We start from the raw sequence: 24352 nt of genomic DNA on the forward strand, positions 1-24352 counted from the left end.
GATCAATGGAAAATATAAACATCAGTCAATTGGCGTGTTGTAAATTCAAATTCAGCTTCTTCCACCACACACCAAAGTTTCTCCAATGCACCTATATATGACTGAGCATCAACGTTTAAAAGCTCTTTTAGGCTACTGTTTGATTAGATAAAGGTCATATTAGTTCAGTGTATTAACTGTTTACAAGCAGTTAATCAGTTGGCACCAGGTTGACCACTGGAGCTGATAATCTGACTTAACAAACTTGTACGTTACAGCTTGGTCTTCTTGTGTTGCTGAACAAAGCTGAATGTTATTCACAGAAAAGTAGAGACAAAAATATCAAATATAACTGGTGTTTTTAAGTTTTTTCTTTAGTCAACATTCAAATTATTACTATATATATATATATATATATATATATATATATATATATATATTATATATATATATATATATATATATATATATATATATATATATATATATATGGTAATAGATACACTTAAGTCCACAATACCATTCGAAACATGCAAAACGCTTGTCAGCAAGAAGACAAAATGTAAACACAAATATATGTATATTTTAAAGCATTGATGTTTGTTTTACAATAACATAACTTTTACTAAAGATTATAATACTGTGAGAACTACATGTCAACTAAAGACAAGACCGCAGGAGATTGAAGTAGATTTGATGTTTACTTTATATAAGTTAAAATCTTGAGCATTCTCTGTAGCTGTACTACATATGCACTGAAAAGTGGAGTTCAATGGAATACAAGGCTTTCTATTCTTAATAAGTCTAAGTTTTAGGTCATTGTGTCCAAATTGAAATTTTATATTATCTCCTTGTGACTGTAGAAAACCTTTACTCTAATTAAACAAAAAAACCTAAATCCAAATTTCCCATCTAAATGTTCGTGAAAATATCTCCATTACGTACCGTTTCAGTTCATAATAAGCAGACATAAATATTGGTAATATTTACTCAATGTCTGTTTTTTCTGTTGCAATTATTTAAATAAAATAAGTCCACAACAAAATATTTGATAAAATGAACACCACAGTAAAAATAAACTAGGGTTGGAACATATTGGCAAGATATTAAACTATGCTGCAATACTGGCAGAGGAGTGAATTTCTGGTGGACAAACAGAATGTACCAATTCTTTCCTTGCATAACAGTAAAAGAAACAGAACATCAGAGCTTCAGGCCAAGGCCTTGGCCAAGCATGAGGAGAAGAAACACACACGCATATTCCAGAGACGCAATGATTATCCAAAACGGCATGCTCTCTACTGCTGATAAAACTCTTTTGGATATCAGATGTTTAAATGCAAAAAAATAAAAAGTAAATAAAAAAACACTTGTTAAAGAGAAAAACAAAATCCAAATACATCTCACCAATCCACAGTCTTATAATTGATGACAAACAAATCAAATCTTAACACAATGACGTCCGGAAAAAAAAAAAACTTAATATTTTAAAATATGATCAGATTGACAAATAACAAACAGTAAATATAAGAAGTGTGATTTTGTGGATCTGTTATGAACTATTTTTTTAGAGGGAAAACGGCTACAGCGGAGGATTCAAACATTTCGCATGGCGTTTGATCAGAAATGACACTAGAAGTTGTCATTTCTGTTAAATACTGTATATGCAATTGTGTGAAAGCCTTCTCACCCACTTTACTGGCATTGCACTTTAGACAGTAATGCAGGACATTTGACTCATCTTTTTTTGTCTAGACTGAAATATCCGAGAGGTTTCCAAGACACTGACGTTCCTGGCTTTCAGCAAGAAGCAACAAACACACCTTTAGAATTAAGAGCAGACATTTAAAACCAATGAAAAGATGAAGTGTACAAACCTTTTGTAATCCTCAAGACTTTAGGTCTCAAATGCTCGAATTAAAAGAAAAAGAGATGTAACTTGGTTATGCTTTTGGTTTTATTTTCTAGTACTGATGATTAGCATGTCAGTGAAAAAAAAAGTTCAATTAATTTTTTAAACTGAGTTGTCGTTAGGGTTCAAGGATCTCTTTGTATATGCCCAGAAAATCTTATAAAATATAAAATATTAAATTTTGATTTACATTTATGTACATACAACATTAAGCACAGAATTATTCAAATCCCTGGCAAGAGTAGATATTAAGTAGTCTTTTGCATTTATAATATATTTCTTCTCAATAGCAGTGATGTTGACATTTTCTAATTCTCCACCTGAATCAGAGGAGTAAGCTAAAAATTTGGGTGATTGTCAAAGAGGCCTTTCAGTCTAAAAAACTTGGAGAGCTTCAACAAAGATAAATCATCACAGAATAAGCAGAAACATGCCTCATTATATCAAGAAAATAATTAGAAAAAATGTCCATTTCTAGATCTGCTAAGCTTGTGGAAGAGTACCACAAAGACTTTCAGCTGTGCTGACAGCAAAAATAATAAATATGCCACACCTTTTATGTAGTTATTTGGAAAGGGGAAAACGAGCCACTTGGATCCAAAATATATTAAAAAAATAAATCAAAATTATCATGTAAAATTCCCCCCAAAAAGCCCTTTGTGGTGTCTTCATAAATAGTATTTTTACACTGCAAAATTATACAACAGCATTATAGTCACATGGGAAATCATCCATTTGTTGTAGATTTTCCACATCTCCTGATGCTTTTTATCATTTGACACAGAGAAAGAAAACAAGTGTTGTTTCTGAGCTTTAGGCATAAAAGACTTTGTGTCTTTGTCGGCCCCTGTGTGTGTGCATAAGGGAGGCGTCTGCAGACAGACAGGCTCTAGGGGATTACAGGACAGGACAGAGGACCATAACTCATCAAACCGATCAACTGGCCACAGACAGACAGGCTGGGCTGAATGGTGATTGCTCAGTGATAGGAATCTGCAACCAACAACCAACAAAGAGCATATATCCGTGGGGGGAAACCCTGCCCTATTCTCACATTCAAACAAACATTCAATAGACACACAGACCTTTTCAAGCAAGCTGAAATACTCAAACTATGCTTATTCTTGACTCATCACTCTCATCCACATAAATCAGATTTCTCTGACTCTTTGGTTACAAGCAGAAATAAGAACTCAATTTAATTTACACTACAGCTTTGCCTTAGCAAATTAACAATTAATGCCAGATATGTGATTATGCTTATGAAAGCACCCAGCATGTGACCCCAATGTCTTCTTGGAACATGTTTTAGGCCTGCAGGAGCCAAAAACTAATTTACAAGAAACAGCTTGAAAAGGAAGGGAAAAAAAAAAAAAAACATAATTAAATTGACTAATTATTATTTTCCTTTTTAGGTCATAGACCACAGATTTAGAAGGAGAACAAAACTAAGACTACCAGAAAAAAATATTGCAATAAAAAAACTCAATGATAAGATCTAAATTAAAACCTTGCATTATTTTAAAATGGTTACATTATCAGTCTAATACCTTATTCCTTTGTAAACCTGGATATGAACTAAGTTACGAATGAAAAAAATGCCTCAACTGTTTTGTTTCGGAGCTCTTCTATTACTTAAGACTGTGCACATACTTGCCACCCCAGATGCCAGCCCATAAAGAAGGCCGCCTTCAGCTTTCGGCTCAAAGATGTGGGCTGCAGGAGGAGGACACTTCTCCTGCCTAATGAAGTTATAAAGCAATGTCTTCACCAGTCGACTAGTCAGCTCCAAACTACGGGAACAAGAAAAAAAACAGGTCAAATCAGTAATCTGTCACGTTGCATTTTAGCCATTAAAATGCAATACTTTCTAAAAATGTCAGATTTCTAGAAAATGTTGCCTCATCTAACGATGCCACATTTTTGGAAATACAAACCTTGGGGTATGTCTATACCAGCCTGAGAATAAATTTTAGAGTTTTCAAAATCTCTTTTGACAAATTTTCTTAAATTTTGGTCTGGATTTTGACTTGACCTTTGGGCAGGTAAAATTACCCAGAGGTGACTGATTACCAAGTGTTAATTAGGTGACATATGAAAGTAATTGTCTGCAATGGATTTCATTTAGGGACATTAGATGTAATGTAGCTAATTACATGTGTAAGTTAGGCTGTTTAGATTTCCATTTGCAAAGTCAAGTTTTATTTTCATTTCTTCTTTGGGTTTTTTTTGTCCTTCACATCAAGTTCCAGTAAAATATATAAAAGTTTGTGTTTAATAAAGGTCAAGGAACATCAATAAATTAACTATGAATTACAATATTTTTTATAATTTCATCATCATTCTTAAGCAGCTGGCAAAGGTCCAACTTTCTCAGCACATAAAGAATTAAAAAAATAAAAATAATTGAAAATAAATTATATCTTTCAGAAAATGTCCAGTTGTTCCAATAAATGTTATTTTTGGGCCACAAAGTCTAAACCTTTAAATATTGCTTTTAAATGTATAACAGATCTACCAAGGTCCAGAGTTTCAAGCTATTTCCAAGTACAAGACAGTGTTAACACTTTTTGTTCTTACATTGACTGTGTTACATGATCAATTTAGAGGAATCAAAAACAATATAGACTATATAGACTGCAAACTTCCTCCAGGCCCAAAACTGAGACTCTTTTATTATCAGTTTCATTAAAGCTTTGTGTAAACATTGGTTTGAGAGTCAAGTCAACAATACTTTACAGTAAACCACGAATGCACTTCTCACCATCGACCCTTCATGATGTGCTGGTATATTAATCCATCTCGGAGGATGTCTTTGTGGAAGAGTTGATAGGAGAACAATAGCAGTAAAGTTGTCACTGCTTCAAACAGAATGCTGTAGGTGATGTCACTGCAGGATTAGGAGCACAGAGTTTCAGGAATGATTACCATTTACAAGAGACTCAAAAATCACCTGGTTAATTGAATCATCTGATAGTAAGCTTTGCAGACAACAGTCAGCCCTGACACTTGAGTGGTTGATAGAAGACTTAGATTTCTTTTTCAAATTGCTGAGCAAACCATATGTAAACTCCACCTTATCACTATAACACTCTTCATTATTGAAGTTGTTACTGAAGGAAGATGAATGAAAACTATTTTCAGTGCCAAAATAAAGTTGAGGAATGCAAAAACCTATTTAAAAAGAAAACTGAATGGCTGACTGAACCTAGCTATGTGATCCCAGCTAGGTTTCACATAGCTGGCAAAGGTGCAAATTGACCTGGAGCCAACTTAGGAAGACACCAGCAGACTGAACATCTGAAAGAAAAGTTGCTGTTGTATTCTTTTGAGCTTTTAGATCCTGTCAACCACTTAACATGCTACATTAATAAATGTCTGCAACCCTTTTGGAAATCTCAAAGTTAAGATGAGATTCTACATCCTGAAGGGATATTTGCATTAAGTTGTGCTAACTGTGCTACTTATGCTAATCACGAATATAAAAACATAAAAGTCAATTTAAACTATGAACTCCACATAATTCAACGAAAATTAGCTCTTCACAACCGAACAACAAAATGATGCTTGCATAAACAAAACCAAATCTGAAATAAGAAAAACGTTTATCCTATTAAATAACATCAAACTTGTCAGAAATTAAAAAGAAATAAAGTACTTCTTGAACTTAAACATGTGGCAAACTTCTAAATAGATTGCTTGAACAAAATATAGTTTTTAAAGCTCAAATTTATGCTTTATGTTCCTCCATTCCCCTGTATGTTTTATCCGTTGACTAAGCAAATAATTTACAGGGAACCTATCAGTAAGTGGGTCATAAAATTTTGTACCGGTCAATAAGCTAGTATTTGATCAACGGTTTCTGCTTGCTCTATAATAGATTGAAAAAAAAAGAAAGATCCATCTCTCATGTGAAACAATGACACAAAAGGTGCAGAAGTCTGCTGGAGATTTAGAGAGACTACACCAAAAGAATGGCCTGATTCCCAAAGCAGCAGCACGTACGGAGGAAATGGGCTGACAGCCACAAAGTGGCGAAGGGAAGAAAAACAGGGAGCCTTTAAGCTTGAAACAATGAATAATGTTGGAATGCTGAATGCATTTATACAAGAGCCAGGTTTTGATGTCCAAAGACAACTGAAAAAAAAATAACAGTGCATAAGGGGCATTGAAAAGAAATGAGTTAGACAGAAGACAATGTCAAAATTGACCCAGTACAGAAAAAAGTGGACATTGCAGTACTGAGGAAATACCAAATGTTAGCCGGTTTGTGTGAACTGGTTTGACATGGCTAACAAGCCTCTGTGGAGAGCAAAGGAAATGTGTGCAGAGCTACAGTCTCCCTGTATGTCTTGTAGACTGTCAGTCAAATAATTCACCCATTGATGAGCCACCCACTCACTGAAATATTCCCTCATTAATTCAGAGAGTTAGTGTGTGCTCTGCCCAGTGGGAGTAAAGGCTGATTTTATTTTTCAAACATTATGTTCTCTTCTCTCCCACTCACTGGAAATGTTCATGAACTTTCATTTCAAGCCTTCTCGCTGCACCTCTACATCACTTTCTCTTTGCCTACAGATGTTTCTCACACATAATCACATAATTCCTTTTATTTTATTTCAGAATTTATTTTGTTCCCGGCTTTTTCCTCTGGCTTGCCGGTGCAAGGCTTACATGAACCATAATGGTTTTCATTTTTCGTAGGCTATAAGTGAAAAATCAAGGATGGAACTAAAGACACATTAGTGACAAAAAGACTTATTACTAGCTTAAAAAGAAATTTTCAAAATACCTCTGTAGACACACGTTAAACTTACCATTAACAGTTACAAATCTATTAATGACAATTATCTATAGGGCTACTTCAGAGCGCCATATTGTCATTCATAATTATAAAGTATGCAATACAGACGAATGTTTCTCCGACACTCATATCCTCACATGCTTGGATATACTTACAGCAGTGGCACTTCAACAATCAGGTGAACGAGATTCAACAACAGCTCCTCCAAGAGGTCCTCGCTCCCAGCTTCTAAAACAATCATTTCTAATTAAATAACTACTTAGATCAAACCACCATATAAAGCAAGGGAGGGAACACATGCACATTTAATTTTTGTTCAACATAATTCCTTAAGAATGTCTAAGTGCAACTGGATGTGAAAACAATATTCAGTTATGTTATCGATTCATGAATCAATACATTCTTTGCTTCATAATCACTGCTTTCTTTAGATTGTTGTAATAATATATCTTAAACTAATACTTTTTTAAATCTTTATCTCCCCATTTACAGCTGAGTCTGACGAAGCTCACCTCCACAGGAGCCTGGCGCCCTCTCCTGGAAGGAGAACTGTTGCTGCAGCTCCTCCTCACTCATGTCTCTGATGAAAACCTTCACCAGGCAGCGAATCATGAACAGTGCATTATGCGCCTGCCAGATGAATAATTGACTGTGGCAGAAGGACAAAACAAAAACGAATCACAACATTCAGCAGTTTATTTTATATTTATTTAACACTTATGTTTAAGCACAGAAATATTGTATCAGGATGAGGAAAAACAGGCAATAGGAGTGAAATGGTGAAATTAGCAAGAATCACCAAACAGACTGTCCATGAGTCTGTTTGCTCTGGTCTTAATGGGCCTGTAGCGCCTGCTAGAGGGCAGCAGGATAAACAGGTGGTATGTGGCATAAAATTATTAACACAAAGTTTATTTCAACAAAGCTAAGTCAAAACACATATGTTGCTGTATGTTCACATGAAAAATAGACAATGTAAAATATAAAAGAAGTGGAACAGAAATTATCCAATAGACTGAAACTGTTATAGTCCACAATTTACGCTTTTTATACACAGAATTAGCACTTTTCTCAAAGAAAATAGCAACAGTGTTCATAACCCCGGTCATGTTTAATGCAATGAGACAAGTTTGTTTGTTTTTGTTCTTCTTTTACTCATACATGCTCTCATACTCACTCCTGGCATTCTGTAGAAATTTTTAGCTCCTTGGTTCTGCCCAGAAAAACTCTTACAAGAGCGCCAAAGTTTCCCGTCCTGGGATTGTTTTGAACTGAAGAAAAAAAAAAGATAAAAAACATAAAACAATTAAAAATCTAAAGATTTCTTTGCAGAAGGAGTACACAAAGATGAAATTCATATAAACTGCTCATTTTCTCAGCATAAAAAATGCAACTGTGAGGTAAACATCTGACATACTGAGAGCCTTGGCCAGTGGGATGACAGCCTCTTCAAGTAACTTTGAGTCTCCACTGTGAAATTTGAAAACAAAGGGAAAAAAATGATTTTATTAAAGCTACACTCTGTTAGAGCATAATATTTTACAAAGGTTATATCCTGAACCTTTTTCTTTCTGAACTTTTTGGAAGTTGCTCCAAAAGTTACACTTTACACAAAGAACGTTGTACCCAGGTCAAACATACGTGTGTCAATGTGATGGTTCGGAGTTGCTTTGCTGTTTCAGGACCCAGATGTCATACTCAATGTAAGCCTGCAGGCTAATTTATGCTAGAAGAGAAGTGACCAGCTTTTAGTTTCTGATCTAAAGCGAAAGCGCTCTTGGGTCATGCAGCTGGACTATGATCCAAAGCAGACTCCAGCAAGTCCAACTCTGAACCCCACAATTTGGCTGAATAAAAAACAATTATTCAATAAGAATGTGCCAAAGTTTTCCCACATAACCCCAGATTTGTTTGCATCGTTTATCTTTTCTATAATAAATTAAATCATAAGCTGAAAACTGTTATTTACATTTTCTCAGGTTATCTTTGTCTAATTCCTAATATTTGTTTGCACATTCAAAACATGTAGGCGTTGCTAAAACATAAAAACCAGATAAATCTGAAAAGGCTCAGATACTGTATGAGTGACAACACAAAGTAAAGCCTAAGTTACAACAAATTCAGGAAACATGCAATTTTCTAAGAATGCCAATTTATCCCTCGAGACATCATTTCACTTTGACGTAATAATCAGGACACTAAGCAACCTAAATTAACTAAATGGATCAAGGTTGATCCATGGAGGATTATCCTAAAAGATTAAGGAATCTGTTACCAACAGTTTGCTACAACAGATCACAACTGATTTACCCTCATCCTGTCTCAAGTATGCCCTGTGAATTCGCCCAGACACCTGAAAGAGAACCACTTCACCGAATGACCAAACAAAATACTAAAATGGATTAACATATAGCTATGAGTGTATAGAAACAAGCACATACAAAATGCATGTCTTGCTTTCATTAACTTTTTAACAAGGGTCTGCATGTTAACAGTTAACAAAAATCTGAAGCTTATCAGAAACCCAGTTCGATCACTACTAGGTCAAGCTCTGCAAACATTTCACATCAAAGCTAACAAAACATCCTGGGTACAAATTTGAAGGACTTTCTCAATGTATTCAGAAAGCATGCGAAGGAATGACATAAATATTTGTTCCGTAGCTAAAACATTGTTACATTTTTATGTAACTAAATTACAAAGTATTTTTGGATGAGTTCCCAAGTTAGAAAGATGTATTCATGTCACTATGACAAAGACTACTTCCTTTTCCAGACAGAAAAACTTACACTTAACACTGACTCTATGTTATTCTCACTATCAGTTTACTGGGAAGAAATTAGTGACAAAATTATAAATAGACAACTTTTTAGTGAATAAAAAACAACAAACTAGAAATTGTAATAACTGCCCCATGGTTTTTCAGCAGTACACAAACAGAAATGGCAAAGAGAAAGACAGAACATTTTCAACACTTTTAACACAATTTTTAAAATACTCAGAACGTTTCTTTGTTACCTGTTTGTAGGACTGATGAAGGTGAAGGAGATGAGCTGATTCCAAAAGGGGTCGTTTTCAGATATGGACTCTGTGCCCACCAAGATCTTCAGGCTGGAGTTTTCCGACAAATCAGTAACCTGGCTGGTGTTCGCTCCCATATTTCCTGTCTCCTTTCAGCCACACCTGCTGATCTTCAGTCCTTATTTTCTGGGCATGAGCCAAATCCTAGAACAAATGAAGATATTAATGTCTGGTGTGACAAGAAAATGCATCCAATTAGCCCATTTGTTCTTTAATTCCAGTTACACATTTTACAAACTGATTATACTTTGAATGGGCCATTAACTTCACCTATATGCACTTAATACTCAAATATATAAAAACAAAGAAAACCATTTATATGTTACATTTTCCAGTCTGTAACATACAGACCAAAGGTTTTCCCTCTTGATGCCTTACTTAAAACTGCTGATGTAGCATTAGCTTATTTTCCAAGACTTGCAGACAAATGTGAATAAATTAGTTACCAGTATGAAGCTGCACATGCGTACAGTTATAATATAATAAATTAACACTTTGAGAGTCGTTCCTTCCCACTGTTGCCACATGCTTTGTAAATCAATAACCAAATCAGATTGTAATTCTGTGCTAAACATGCGACTGACTAAATAAGTTCAGTGTTTTAAATACAAGCAAAGTTTTTACCAACCGTTCATAACTCGTAGAATACGAGAGAAATGTATTTCTCTGGTCAGCGAGACAACAGATAATGAACTGGTGTCTCTTCTCTGCTACAAACTACAGACTTTTTCTGCTGAACGTCTTTTCCTCTGTCATACAAGTGGTTCTGCAATCCTGCATTGGTCAATATAACTCATAGTGTTCGGAAGTTTGTGATGACCAGAGGAGTGCTATTTGTCAGTTGACTTAAATCCATTTCCTGTTGGTGTTAATTCCTAGCTCACAGAATGAGACGATGCAGTGCTGGGCAATAAAATAAAACTATTTTGAGAATTTAATGAGAAACAGAAAACATCAATAAGAATGATAAGGTTAAGCCTTAAAATTCAAAAAGACAGATAGTAAATGTGGCCCAGCAGGTAGTCCATGGGACCAACATTATCTAAGCATTTTTACAAAATAAAGAAGAGACTGCAAACATCGGCTTGAACTTGATTTGCTTCATTTTCAAACTTCAAATTTATGTATCAATATGTTTCTTATAGAGAACATGTCAATATAAATCTATAAAGTTCAACAATTCTGAAAGGAATTTGGTGTGTAGTTTGTGATATTTTTTCAAAATAAAACAAGTCAATTATTGTTGTTTAATTAATTAATATCTATTTGTTCTTTTAATTCATATTGAAACCGAACCTTTGCTAGAAACTGAGCTTTTAATTTGAAACCATATTGTGATAAGTATCAACAGGATTCTACAAAGAAATCAATAGAGAGAAAATGTTTTTGCATGCGAACTCCATGACTAAATAATATCTCACCAACCGAGGACTTAAATTATATTGCATTGAATTTATTAATAGTCAGAATGGAATATGTGTTTGCATTCAATTCTACAACTGGACTGTAAGAAAACAGAATAGTAACTCAGTCCATACAATCTGTAAAGTAACTTGGGGGACAGAAATCGCAACACATTGGTATTACAACTGTGATTAACAACTCACTGAACGAGAAGACAACTTGGACCACATCTACCTAAATATCAAAAGCTACAATAACTCAAAAAAAAATTTATGTACTCACTGCAGATTTCAAAATCTTCATATGCTCGGTTTACTTTGCAAACACGTCAGCGCAGCGGGTCGTTTAGTCACAGAAGACACTCAACAGGATGGCGTCTTATCAACCAGGACATGAAGATGTCCTTTAATAACACGCCTTTTGCAAACAGGTGCAGTACATCCTGGGTACATAGCAGTGTTCAGCCACCACAATAAACCAAAACCAGACATTGCAAGTAGGTGTATATGAATAAATACACTGGCCAACGTGAAGTTCGCAAAGTATTCAAGCGTTATTTCTGTTCTGAGTCTGGTTAATGTTCTCATTTTTTTGGCTTTAACTGAAGGAATTGAGGTGTGCCTCGACATCTCTGACGCTAGACGAGGGGAACTGGTGTCAAACAGCACCGAGAGAGACGCACCGTGGTCAGTTTATGATTGATGAGAACATTTTACAGCTTGGTTAGTGAATTATTGAGGGAAAAGCTAACGTTCACTGGTTGTTTGCAATCAGCTGACAGCTCAGCTTACCTGTCACAAAAGCTTCTCGCAGTTTCTTTGGTCCCTCTTGGCTTCCAGCGGCGTTAATAACCAAGAGATTCACCGGAAAGAAGCTGTTTTATACCGACTGTTAATCGGGTTTATTTCAAAAGAGGAGAACACTTGAAAGAACAAAGTCGTTTACACTGCTAGCCTAACTCTACGTACCCCTTTCCTCCATGTTTTCCACGTCGCCACCCATTGCGTAATGACGAAACGAGAGCGAGAATCTCTGCGTGAGTGACGTCGTCCGCTCGTGAACCGGTGCAGGTCTATTTAACGAATTATTCTGCATTTAAGATTTAAGCGTGTCAACATTTCTTCAATATAACATAAACAAATCAAATTCTTTTTTTTAACGTTTTTAATTTGTTCTACACGTAATGCAATGCAAAGCGTATATCTATTTTGAAGCAAACTTAATGCCTTGCAAATGTGCAAAACCCTAAATGTATTGACAGAGATCACTCAAAATTCAATCTTAAGCATTTTTGAATGAGTCATTCGCAGATGATTTTATGCATGTGGAAGGAGGAAGATTATCTGGTTAGATGACGCCATGATGTAACATTTAGGCCTTCCTGCAAAATGCTGTGTATAAAGCCCTGAACAAAATGTCCCCACAATAATACACACTAATATCATCTTGCAGAAAGGCTTTTCTTCATTTTCAGTCATTTATCAGTAGATGTTCACATGCAGCAGAACTTAAGAGTGAAAGACAGGTCTGCAAAGAGGGAACAATAGAAATGAAAATCTCTACATTTTGATGATGGAAAATAAAACCTGTAAATTTTTCTTTTGTCATGCATTACTTTGGTCTGTCACGTAGAGTCCAATAAGATAATTTTAAGTTGCACTTTACACATATTTTCACTAAAAGTAATCAACTATACCATAATACCATAGTTGCATCGCTGATACATTGATATAACAATGATGGAATGTATCAATACACCAATGATCAATTTTATCATTGGTGTATCAGTCTTCAATGATACAATAATACATAAGTTTATTAGTAGATTGAACTGAAAAGTTTTCACAATAACATCTTAAAATAGAATATATCATTTTGCAGGAAAGGCAATAATTGTGATTTATGACAATGATGTCTAACTGGAGGAAACCAAGTCAGTCATTGCTTTTATAAATTGTTATTTAAATTCAAATCAAAAAGTACAACTGTATATTTCTTTTTAATAACTATGAACAGTTACCAACAACAAAACTTTACAATCTGGTTCTTCTATTATTTTAACCACTTGTTCAGAAAATATATTTATCAAAATCTCCTAATTAGCTTTTTTTTTTTTTAAGAATTTGCATCAAATATTGTCACCAAACTGCAATGCAGATTTTTTTGTACTGAATGACAAATCAGCTTTTATTACTAGACTGGATTCATATCTTATTTGTAAGAAAAATTTATGCTCAAAGTAGGTTTAAAGGAATGAATATATGCCATATGAACAACTTTCATTTTCTTCACACTTTGAAAATGGTCAATCGACTACAACCAGTTAAAAAAAGAGGATCGATCTTTCGCCAGTTTTATGAGTAGTATCACTACAATAATCATTTTATTTGTATAAACAAATCTATGCTGAGATGTCTTTGCAGCAATTTCTGCAGAAAGAGTAGTTAAAGTGGCAAGTCAGGCTTGAAATAAATATGCATTTACTTGAAAGCTTTCTTTCATCCTTAGTTTCATTAAAGTGCTTTAATCTGTTTCATTCAAACAGCAATAAAAAAACAATACACAATAAAGCTATCTCAGCCAAATGAAAGAAAAAAAACAAGCTTTGAAGAAGACTTAATGTTTCCTCTAAATGATACTATAGGAATATTTTATTAATTGAAAGTAGTGGCAGCACTCAGTCCGTCTTCTTATCAGCTGCTATAGTAGCTCCATTTGCAGTCATCTCACCGTTGCTTTGGGGCTGAAACATAGAAATTTGTTTTTTGTAAGTGAGGCAGATAATAAATATAGCACAAGGTTAATTTTACACCTTAAAATAGTTCACTAAATGCCTTACCTTGTAAGTCTCATTGCTATTTTCACTTCCTTTCTGATCAGTGTTTGTGTCTGTTACAGCTTTTTTGTTCCAGAACGCATAAATAAAGGGTGAAATAATAGGATAGATGATGGGTTCCAGGAACCTTTTATAGACCCACAACAGGACAGGGATCACAATGCAGGGTATGCACACCATGGTTGTAGTTAATACAGGTCGACGAGACAAAGAACCTTAGGAGAAAAGGACAAAATGTACAAATTACTAACTTGATATTCAATTAAGTATTTCACCAATTTAAATTGAGTAAGGTTTAGGTAGTACTATATTTTGCGGATTATAAGTCGCATGTACCATAAAATGCATAATAAAGAAGAAAAATACGTATATAAGTCGCACAGGAGTATAAGTCGCATTTTTTGAGGGAAATTTATGTGATAAAATCCAACACCAAGAACAGACATGTCATCTTGAAAGGCAATAAAAATAGAATAGAGGCAACAACAGGCTGAATAATTGTACGGTATGCTACCGTTACATGAAAAACAATTAAATGAGAACGTTCCTGGTATGTTAACATAACATATTAAGAGTTATTCAGATAACTATAGTATAAATAACATGCTAACAAGTTTACCAAACCATTCGTGTCACTCCAAATCACTAAACACAAAATATTCGTCCTCGATGTCGCTTGTAAACAACTATGCTAACTCCGAAGGGAAGAATAACACAAGTCTAGAGCGCCCTCTTGCGGTTTAGTGTGAAAATAACATGTGATATGATATAATAATGTGATAATTTTCACCTATAAGTCGCTCCGGAGTATAAGTTGCACCCACGGCCAAACTATGAAAAAACACTGCGACTTATAGTCTGAAAAATACGATAATTTAAATGGACAAGATTAACTTTTTTCCACACATCCTCATGTCTTTGAAGGAGAAAAGTTGAAATGCTTCTCTTTCATATAATAGAGAAAAGCATATTATGAATTGGGTTGAAAAGTTAATATCATCTGGTGGAATAACACTCCTGATTTTCTGGCATAGATTTACAATGGAGTTGTGCCTCTGGTTTTTAATGGTCTTTCATAATCCAGTGTATACATTTATATAAAACTGCCAGCCTAATTTCAGGAGAGCAAAACTTTTTTTTTCTTTTTTTTTTACAAAGATTTCTTAAAAGACAGACATTTCTAAACCTGTAACACAATGACAGATTACAACAATGGGTGATCTTTCATTGTTCTGAGAAGATGTTATATATAAGATGCATTTTACTCATACAGTGAGCTCCAGTTCTACATAGTTTAATTAAATGTCATTGTCCCATCTGTAAAGGTAGACAAAATATCCAACTCCTCCGTCAGTGGATAACAAAATGAGACAAGTTATCTTTCTTTAATCAGCATTTTTCCCCCACTTCCGATAAAGACATAACATTTTTATGTGAAAAGCCAGTTGGATGACATTCCAAAGCTTTTCGATATATTAAGTAACCTACACTGGTCAAAATGTACTCTCAGACTACATGCTGCTTATTTTCACAGAGCTTCATCACATTTTTAGAAGGCAGTTTTCAGTACATAGTCAAGTCTGTATTTGTTAAATGTTAATGATGAAGGTAGAATTGCAACAAATTTGCTTAGTGACTAGCTCATCCCCTAAATAGGCAGTGGTTAAGCAGACGAGTTAATATCTAAGCCATTACAAGTCATTTTTCCGCTCAACATTAGATAACACGACTTGGGTCCGTTTGCTATATTACATTTATTTTTTAGTTCACAACAAAACATTTTAAAGATAACTTATGTAACTGTGTTATGTGTATATAGGACTTATCATGGGGTTTAATAAGGATTTAGATTCATAATAGTCTGTTTAACGTAACTCACGCTGGTAAAAAGTAGCAGAAACGTCGCCGGTGGCTAGGCAACGTTAGCTTCCGGGGTTAACTCTGGTTAACGAGAGACATTAAAAGGCTAAAGGCTCCCAAAGATTCCCTTCTAATTGAAAGTAAAAACTCTTACCTGGATAAGTCAAATACTAAAACACGAGTGTTGTCACGTACTGACAGCTAGGCAAGCGCGAATATCTGTAAATTTGTCGCGACTGAGCGAAATTTCTGGAACGTGATGTTCGAACACCAATCCTACTTCCGTTAGCGGTGGATGACGAAAGCGGAAACTATTTACCAGCGGGCACGTTGGGATTTCTTCAAAACATTTGTTGTTTTTCTGCTGACTTCTAGCTTTGTGAGTGACTGATGATTGCTTTTAAGGTTTACATGTAATATATTTCGCAGAATATAATGCCTAATAATTAATGTCGCAGCGGTGTTTTGTTTTTGAATTGCTAACCAGTGACATATTTAATGACTAAGAATGCTAGCTAGCAAATGGGAAATAAAAATTTCATTGGGTGTGATACACCTTTCCTCCAAAATCTAGTACGACCCATCATGTTTATCTGTCGCAGTTAAGCATGCATTTTGCAGTAATATGTACCATTTAATTCACCTGTTCATTAAGCTGAATATTTTCTTGTTTTTATTGAAATCCCAACATTCATATGTAGCCTTTTCGAACTTAAATAAAACTGCATATTTGTACAGTCACATTTCTCGAGTACTATGACCTCAAAACAGAACCTGAACCATATTTCTCTATAAATGTTTATTAGTCTATTAAAGAAATAAGCTTTGATGCATCAATAATCTTCATAGTCTTGTACTTATTTCATTTTCAGTTGGGTTTCAAAATATTGCTTATATCAAAGAATCCGCAGCCTATTTTTCTGTTTGATTGAAAAATTTAAATCAACTGGTCAGACTTAAGAACCAGAAATTGTAAAAAAAAAACAAAAAAAAAAACAAATCGGTGTGTCTCCACTACAGTTTTTTTGTTTTTTTATCGAGGAGAATTACGCAGGAAGGAAATGTCCAGGAAACATAGAACTGAAAATAACCAAAAATTATGATACCAATCACAAAGGCTGACAATATATGAGATCATGTGGTCTATTGTACATTCCTATTGCAAGTGATGACAAATATAAATTTATATTGTGTTTTTTTTTGTTTGTTTTCCAGTCCCATAATGCCACTGTCCACACAATCTCAAAGTCAAGATGAACAGTATGTTCTGGTAGCCAATTTGGATAATGCTCGCAATCTCTCCAATATCCTGAAAGCCATCACCTGCAAGGACCACGCTGTCTTCACAGCAACAGCAAATGGCCTGAAGGTCACAGTGGAGGACTGCAAATGCATGCAAGCCAACGCTTTCATTCAGGTCATTTATTTATATCAAGCACTTAGAGAACCAAGTTTTTCTGTGTTTATATTTGAAATATTCACTCTTTCTTTTTAAATTCTTTCAGACAGATATTTTTCAAGAGTTCACATTAAAAGAAGATATTGTTATTTTTCAAATTAATCTTACTGTTCTGCTCGACTGCCTGAATATCTTTGGAGGAAGCACAGCAGCAGGTAAAAACTGAAAGAAACATAACTGGAAAATGAAACAAAGCTAAATTTATGACCCCAATTTTACACGTTTTATTTAAGTTTTTTTTTACCTCATGCCTTGTATGATGTTTCAGGAGCATCAACAGCTCTACGACTGTGCTACATGGGGTATGGTCATCCTCTGACATTGTTCCTGGAGGAGGGTGGTGTAGTGACCGTCTGCAAAATTAACACACAAGAACCAGAAGAACCAATTGATTTTGAGTTCTCCAGCTCCAACGTCACAAACAAGGTTCATCTTGTTTTTGTTCTTCAAATAACAGCATTTCTTGGCTCCTCTTAGAACATATTTGAGTAAGTTTTTGTTTCTGTCTCTTTTGAAAGGTCATTCTTCAGTCAGAGAGTCTAAAGGAAGCCTTTTCTGAACTGGACATGAGCAGCGAGGTGCTGCAGATCACCATGTCCCCCAGCCAGCCGTACTTCAGGTGGGCTGTCTGAAGTTTTTAAAGTGTTCCATGGTTAATGGTAGTGCAGTAAAAATGAAAAAAAAAGAAAAAACTTTCCAATAATTCCCATTTCAACTGTTGAGGCAAGTACAGTACTGCAATGTAAAATCTATCGCTAATTTATCAGGAATTATACTGTAGTGAAATTTTGTTCCCTGTATTATGTGTACTCCCCTATGCAATAACCTCAATATTGTTTCTCCCTATTATCTTTAAAAAGTGTTATTTTTCATTTCAACTCTGCAGGTTGTCCACATTTGGAAACTCTGGAAATGCTCATTATGATTACTCCAAGGACTCAGATATGATGGAGCTTTTTCAGTGCAACAAGACACAAACCAACAGGTGAGTGAAGTCATCAGTGGAAATGCTCATTCATCAAAGAAAAGCAAGAGGTAATAAAAAAAAAAATAAGCTAACAGTCACCTTTGCTTTTTAAAGTATTGGATACTGGTCTGGGTAATAATTTTAAGTAGGGCCAATGAATGCTCAACATTTGGACCACAAGGATATTTTTGAAGCAAATTGAAGCAGTTAGTGAAACTTGTTTACATAAGTTCAACAATTAAAAATACATTTTTGCATTTTTATCATTTTAATTATAGCATTTTTTGAACAAAGGTCCACAGTTCACCCATTTTCTACGGCAGTAACATAAGAGGTTGTTCATTGTTTTTACCACCAGAGGTCACTAGATTCCACAAATTCAAATTAGACCATTGCCTTAGACCATTTTATTTCATTCAGGCACTTATAAAACTAGAAACTAAATGATCTGCAGTCATTATAGTTTGATTATTCTCACCCTGGATCCCTCAACGGCATATTACAGCTTCTGATTTCCTCCTTCGACAGATACAAGATGTCCTTACTAAAGCCGTCCACCAAAGCCTTGGCTATATCCTGTAAAGTCTCAGTGAGGACAGACAGTAGGGGCCTTCTTTCTCTACAGTACCTGGTGAGGAACGACGAAGGACAGATCTGCTTTGTGGAATATTTCTGTTGTCCTGATGAAGAGGTAGAGGAGGAATAACAGCGGATTCGTTGTGGCTCTAAGCTCAAGCTCAGCTGGGACAAATGACTTTATTTGATCACACAGCCATAAAATGTTGATCAGGCAATAGAAAAGCTATGGTATTCTTAGTTCTAGCCTTCTTGAAAGACTGAAAATGTCAACTGTTGAAATTCATATTTCTCATTTTCATAAATAAAATTGCGTTAATTCAGTGTTGAATTAACACAATTTTAGCACAATTAACTTGTTCATATTTCTGTTTTTTGACACATGGAAGATCGTCCTGTCATGTATCTGTATGTAGTTTTGCCAAAATCAAACTCAAAAGTTCTGGGTTGAGTAAATTCCATTTGTTTAATGTGTTAATATGGAAATGTTTATGCAAGTAATCACAAGTATCTGTTCATGATGATTCTTTGTACAGCAAATGTTTGACTCGTCTGACACTAAACAGTGAAATGAGTACACTGAGGAAAAAAAAAAAATTTTGCGGTACACATTCAAAGTACACCAGAAAATGATTATTTTTATACAAAACAATTTATATCAAGCTGGGTTTATTTAACAACATGCCATTTTATTAAAAAGGACTGTAAATACTTAAGGTGTGTTGTAAAATAAAGATTTGTACATGGCCAATTAGTTTCCGCACATTTCACTGAGCACAATACGACATCAAGAAGAGAAAAAAAATAGGATTGTGACTGAAGCAAATCATCTGCGTCTCCGCTGCATCCTCTCCCTCTTGAAAGCTTTGTGTTTGTTCTTCTTCACCACTTTTGGTGCAGGTGGCTCCGTCTGAATGTGAACAGGTTTCCGTTCATCTGGTGTAACAAAGACGTCAGCCGTCACGTCGTCATCGATCTCCTCCTTTGCATCTTTCCTCTTTATTTTCTGAATCTCTTTCACCATCTGCTTCTCTTTGACTTTGGCTGCGGCTGCCAGGCGGATCTCCCGTCTGTGCTGTGGGTGCATGGGAGAAAAATGCAGTATTACAACAATGGCTACAGCCAGGACTTCAGTCCCCAAAAATGTATGCGCAACATAAAAAGATATACTTCCTGTTCAAAAGCAGCAATCTGACTTATCACACATGCATCCAGAGCTTTTTGATTCATTCTGATCTCACTAAAAATTATTTAGCAACTGAGTAGTTCTGTGACTGTAAAAATAAGAAAGAAACTTGATTAAATATGAGTTTTTACCATGTTTGGAGATCGGAAGTTCGGATTTTCATATAGCGTGGGCCCTCCAAAACTTCCCTGGAAGATCTTTATGAGGTTTAGAACAAATCGTGGGCCGATCTCCACCAGAGAGGCATCCTCTTCAATTATCTGACAGTGGAAAACAAGAGGAATTATTATAAATGTAAATCAAAGCCAGAGAAAAATAAACACTCTGCCTTTTGTGAAAGTGTCCACTAAAGACGTGCTTTTACAGTGTAAAACTTGAGAATATATGAAGAAAGATCACCTGGTAGTTTCTAAACCATATTCTGTTGTCTGCGATGGAGAAAGTGTAGACGTGGTCCACAAAAGGCTGACTCTTAGGATGGTAGTGAGGCGTGGAAAATGTCTACAAGAAAACTTAAAGATCATTTCTTTGAAATTGAAAAGAATTCTCCAAACAACAAAAACAAACACTGAAAATACATGCATGGATAAAAGCTAAGTGCTTAGCATTTCAATTATCTAGCACAGTAGTTCTTAGCCTTTTTTGAGGTACCAAACCCACCAGTTTCATATGTGCATTCACTGAACCCTTCTTTTTCTTTCCAAATTCAAGACGTAGGTATATACTTTTTTTTTTTTTTACTGGTGCACAAAATGAGTCATGCATGAACATCACCTTGCTCACAGAACAAAACCAACACAGTGCATGAACTCACAACAAATTACAGTATTACTTTATTCTGGCCCAAAAAATATTTTGACCCTATAAAAAAATTTCAGCCCCCCTTTATATATATATATTTTGCTATTTTACTAATTAAAAATAAATTTGTGTTTTTTTAAAGAACTTAAAATGGAAAAATTTGCAAACCAATGTATAGAACTAAGTCTGGAAACACATTTATTTTCTTTTTCTACCTTTCAAATGCTAAATTCCACTCTGTATTAGACATTTTCACTGTTGGGGAAATTTCTTTTCAAGCTTTAACAACAAAAAACATACCTGGATGAAGAGTTCCTTCAGTAAAGCGTACTGGGGCTCTTTGTCAAATTTCTATTAAAAGGAAACAAAAAGATGGTTTTAGACTTCATCAGCCAAAGCTCTGCTCACTATTCAGATCATGGAGCACAAAACAAAGGCAAAATATCTCCATGTTACTTTTATTTTCATTGGGTAAATCAGCATGTTTTCCCTTTGTGACACTCACTGGATCAAACGAGAGCAAGGGTCTGGATCCTTTCAAGCAGTTTCCTGTCATTTTGAGCTCAGCCAAAGTATGAACTGGGAGGGAAGCAATAACATTTATCAAGTATCTGCAACACCACAAATATCGTTTGCATCTAAGAGCTGAAGGAGAGAAACAACCCACTGTTCTGAACCAGAAACTTTGCAGAAGGTCCATGCGGGCAGTTGGAGATCCTACAAAAAGAAATAGAGTTAATTCAGCATAAATATATATTTGGTTTTCAGTGATAATGAAGCTTAAAAGTTTGAAAAAGTACCACAGACAGAAACCCTCACCACATGTAGAGGTCCTGCTTCTTCTTTGCCTCGAAAAAGAGGCACTTGTTGCAATTTTTGATTTCACACACCTGGAAAGCACACAGACATCAGGCTATGCTGTGAAATGAGAGGAATTCTGCTCTTCACAGACTTACCTCATTAACAACAAACAGCTTGTCCTTCCTGTCCATTTTGGTATCTGGCACAGAACGTTGTGGAAGTTAATGTTGGCTCATCATACATTCAGGCATTGACATCATTAGACAACTCCGAAGGCCTCAACACTGACCTGCTTTTGAGTGAGGCATCATGGTCCTCAGGTCTTGCATCAGGTGTCTGGTTCTGAAGTTGATTCCTCTTGAAGAGAAGATAAGAACTCTTTCCTTGTTGGTCCATTTGCCCTGTTTAGAAAAGATTATCCCACAATATCAAATTAGTTGCACGAAAAGCCAATGGACACGGAGTGCCACTGGCAACTTTAAAATAATGCTCATTGAAAACTAAGACTGAAAACTGCATGTCTGTTTACAGTCTGCATGACATAGCAACTAATTATTCAGCTAATGGAAATTATATTTGTGTTACCAGGTGAAGTCCAGAACCAAATAATAAAGTACAATATTCTGCATATTATAAAGAACCAAAACAAAAACTAAATACATTGAGGTATATTAATGCATTTAAGATACATTAATATTTTTATTAAGTGATAAAAATATTGTAAACCTAGTCGTTACGTTTCCATTTAAAATGCGTTTCTTGAAAATGGTTGTTTAAATTCTGTGACAGTAATTTCTGATATTTTATCTACATTTTCAAAAATCATAAATATCTAAACTACTAGCAATTAGACACAACCAAAGACAAATTGGAATTCTGGTAGGCTCATTTCAAGATTAGACTTTCCATCATTAGTTTTATTTCATTTGATCATAATTTTCATTGTAAATATTCAAACTAACTGGTTGTCTTTGAAAAATCAGCCACTATGACAGTAGTAATGAAAATGGCTGCATGCAATGCAATAAAGTACGTTTTTATTCCATCAATAATACATCTATGCACCATCAAAGATCTGTTTTGGAAATCATATAAGGCATTTTTACAAAGAATTAAACTCAGAATTTGGCCTTAACAATGTTAAAACTCAGTGTCTTTCCATTGTGAAGAAGTTTAATTTGTGAAAGCAGCTGACGATTTGTGCATTCAAATAAAAATTTCTCAATGTAATCCTATTGCCAAATGTATATCATATGTCATTGATAACAATTTCACTCACTGCCAAAATTCATGGCGATTGAAGAAATCTAAAACCCCCCCGCATTTTTAATCGCTTGTTTTTTGTATTTCAGTCATTTTTCACAACTTTGTTTTACTAAACAACTTCTTTCCACTAGAAACACTTGTTGTTATGTTTCTAGTGGTTTATTAAACACTGAATTCTTCTATTAGTAGCATTAATCACCTTCTTTCACAAATAAAAATGGATTCTACGTGAGAGCCGGTGCTAGCTTAATGGCTAATAACAAGGCTAATCACTTACCATAGAAACCGGTGCTGGAACAGTAACTTCATTTTTTGTCTCCTGCTCGGTTTCGAGCTGAGTTTCGCCTTTATCTGGAACAAATTTACCCTTTTTTCCCTTTTTGTCCGAGGCTCCATCTCCTCCACGTTTTCTTTTGGACGCAGCCATGCTTGTACAAGACTTTCTTCTTCTACTACTTTTTGTAAATGGTGGTCGACAAACAACGTAACGGAGCAGTACCGCCACCACCTGGCTCGTCCAAGACATGGGACTGGCAAAAAAAAGCAAATATAGTGTGAATCACCGACAGTCAGTTCACACTTGGAGCGAAGATGTCTGCACTAAGACTTTTAAATATGTAAACACTTTGGAGCATTTAAACAACATTCAGTAACAACATCCAGTCTTTATATTTTGACTTTATAGCTCAGGAGATCATTACAAGGATGGTTTTAGATTATAATTGAGCGTCTGTAGAAATATCTTATTTTAAGCTTACAGAGACTTATTTTAAGCTTACAGAGACAAATTGACCCAACAAGTTCTAATAATGGATATACTATTTTTGTGTGTTTTGTCCTTTTTCTACATTCATCTTTTATTTCCCATTAAATACAAATATATTTAGGTGCCCAGATCCAAAGTGAATACTATTCACAAGGGATTCGGCAAGGGATCAAAAGATTTATTATCTTCCATTTAAAAAAAAAAAAAGAAGAAACATTTGATTAACTGAAGCAGTTGCCACTCTTGCAGTGATTCATACCCCTTGATTTTTTGCTGGTTGAAACCTTTTGGGGATTTTAAAGGTATAGTTGTTCCGACCTTTCCTTTGGTGGCATGGTGTGAAATCTCATGTTAAAGATCCAGATTCAATTGTACAGTTTGAGTGTCGCTCAAATCAGTTCCGCAAGAATCCGCTAGATGTCACTATGAACACAGACACAGAACGCGGGTTTCATTTACACGGAGTATGATCTTCCTCTCTCTCTCTCTCTCTCTCTCTCTCTCTCTCTATATATATATATATATATATATATATATATATATATATATATATATATATATATATATATATATATATATATATATATATATATATATATATATATATATATATATATATATATATATATATATATATATATATTTCAGATATAG

At 34.9% G+C, this 24352-nt stretch overlaps 4 protein-coding genes across 5 annotated transcripts in view; 1 reads left to right on the forward strand and 3 right to left on the reverse strand.

The window, feature by feature from the left end:
• dym (dymeclin) overlaps window positions 1–12172 on the reverse strand; it is a 47465-nt gene extending 35293 nt beyond the window's left edge. The window contains exons 1-8 of one of the 2 annotated variants that reach the window (XM_055040270.1): window positions 11972–12172; window positions 9714–9920; window positions 8113–8165; window positions 7873–7966; window positions 7208–7344; window positions 6851–6920; window positions 4656–4781; window positions 3545–3684 (exon numbers count right to left, since the gene is read on the reverse strand). In XM_055040270.1, coding sequence (XP_054896245.1) covers window positions 3545–3684; window positions 4656–4781; window positions 6851–6920; window positions 7208–7344; window positions 7873–7966; window positions 8113–8165; window positions 9714–9853 — 760 coding nt within the window. In that variant the 5' untranslated portion in view covers window positions 9854–9920; window positions 11972–12172. Of the gene's footprint in view, window positions 1–3544; window positions 3685–4655; window positions 4782–6850; window positions 6924–7207; window positions 7345–7872; window positions 7967–8112; window positions 8166–9713; window positions 9921–11971 lie in introns of both variants that reach the window. The other variant, XM_055040269.1, reaches the window with a different exon arrangement.
• Window positions 12173–13306: 1134 nt separating this feature from the next.
• LOC129366440 (UPF0729 protein C18orf32 homolog) lies at window positions 13307–16161 on the reverse strand. Its single transcript, XM_055040279.1, has 3 exons — window positions 16031–16161; window positions 14020–14231; window positions 13307–13923 (listed from the first exon to the last, which is right to left on the reverse strand). The coding sequence occupies exons 2-3, from the start codon at window positions 14194–14196 to the stop codon at window positions 13858–13860; spliced, it is 243 nt and encodes an 80-aa protein (XP_054896254.1). The 5' UTR covers window positions 14197–14231; window positions 16031–16161; the 3' UTR covers window positions 13307–13857.
• A 5-nt stretch (window positions 16162–16166) lies between these two features.
• On the forward strand, window positions 16167–19500 carry rad1 (RAD1 homolog (S. pombe)). Its single transcript, XM_055040278.1, has 7 exons — window positions 16167–16255; window positions 17092–17293; window positions 17382–17490; window positions 17604–17761; window positions 17854–17954; window positions 18222–18320; window positions 18831–19500. Exons 2-7 carry the CDS (start codon window positions 17099–17101, stop codon window positions 19006–19008), a joined length of 840 nt encoding a protein of 279 aa, XP_054896253.1. The 5' UTR covers window positions 16167–16255; window positions 17092–17098; the 3' UTR covers window positions 19009–19500.
• A 5-nt stretch (window positions 19501–19505) lies between these two features.
• bxdc2 (brix domain containing 2) lies at window positions 19506–23458 on the reverse strand. Its single transcript, XM_055040277.1, has 10 exons — window positions 23210–23458; window positions 21956–22067; window positions 21822–21865; window positions 21685–21755; window positions 21533–21582; window positions 21371–21444; window positions 21166–21216; window positions 20464–20565; window positions 20196–20324; window positions 19506–19953 (listed from the first exon to the last, which is right to left on the reverse strand). Exons 1-10 carry the CDS (start codon window positions 23456–23458, stop codon window positions 19705–19707), a joined length of 1131 nt encoding a protein of 376 aa, XP_054896252.1. The 3' UTR covers window positions 19506–19704.
• Between the last annotated feature and the right edge of the window lie 894 nt (window positions 23459–24352).

This window comes from Poeciliopsis prolifica, unplaced genomic scaffold, assembly GCF_027474105.1.
Source record: "Poeciliopsis prolifica strain line A6 unplaced genomic scaffold, Auburn_PproV2 SCAFFOLD015, whole genome shotgun sequence".
Lineage (NCBI taxonomy): Eukaryota > Metazoa > Chordata > Actinopteri > Cyprinodontiformes > Poeciliidae > Poeciliopsis > Poeciliopsis prolifica.

Coding starts and splice junctions, on each gene's coding strand:
- LOC129366440 (XM_055040279.1), bottom strand. CDS start 14,196: ATGGTGTGCATACCCTGCATTGTGATCCCTGTCCTGTTGTGGGTCTAT. Junction 13,924..14,019: donor ATAGCAATGAGACTTACAAG/GTAAGGCATTTA, acceptor TCTATGTTTCAG/CCCCAAAGCAACGGTGAGAT.
- rad1 (XM_055040278.1), top strand. CDS start 17,099: ATGCCACTGTCCACACAATCTCAAAGTCAAGATGAACAGTATGTTCTG. Junction 17,955..18,221: donor CCCAGCCAGCCGTACTTCAG/GTGGGCTGTCTG, acceptor TCAACTCTGCAG/GTTGTCCACATTTGGAAACT. Junction 18,321..18,830: donor AACAAGACACAAACCAACAG/GTGAGTGAAGTC, acceptor CTCCTTCGACAG/ATACAAGATGTCCTTACTAA.
- bxdc2 (XM_055040277.1), bottom strand. CDS start 23,458: ATGTCTTGGACGAGCCAGGTGGTGGCGGTACTGCTCCGTTACGTTGTT. Junction 21,583..21,684: donor AAGCAGGACCTCTACATGTG/GTGAGGGTTTCT, acceptor TTCTTTTTGTAG/GATCTCCAACTGCCCGCATG. Junction 19,954..20,195: donor ACTTCCGATCTCCAAACATG/GTAAAAACTCAT, acceptor ATGCACCCACAG/CACAGACGGGAGATCCGCCT.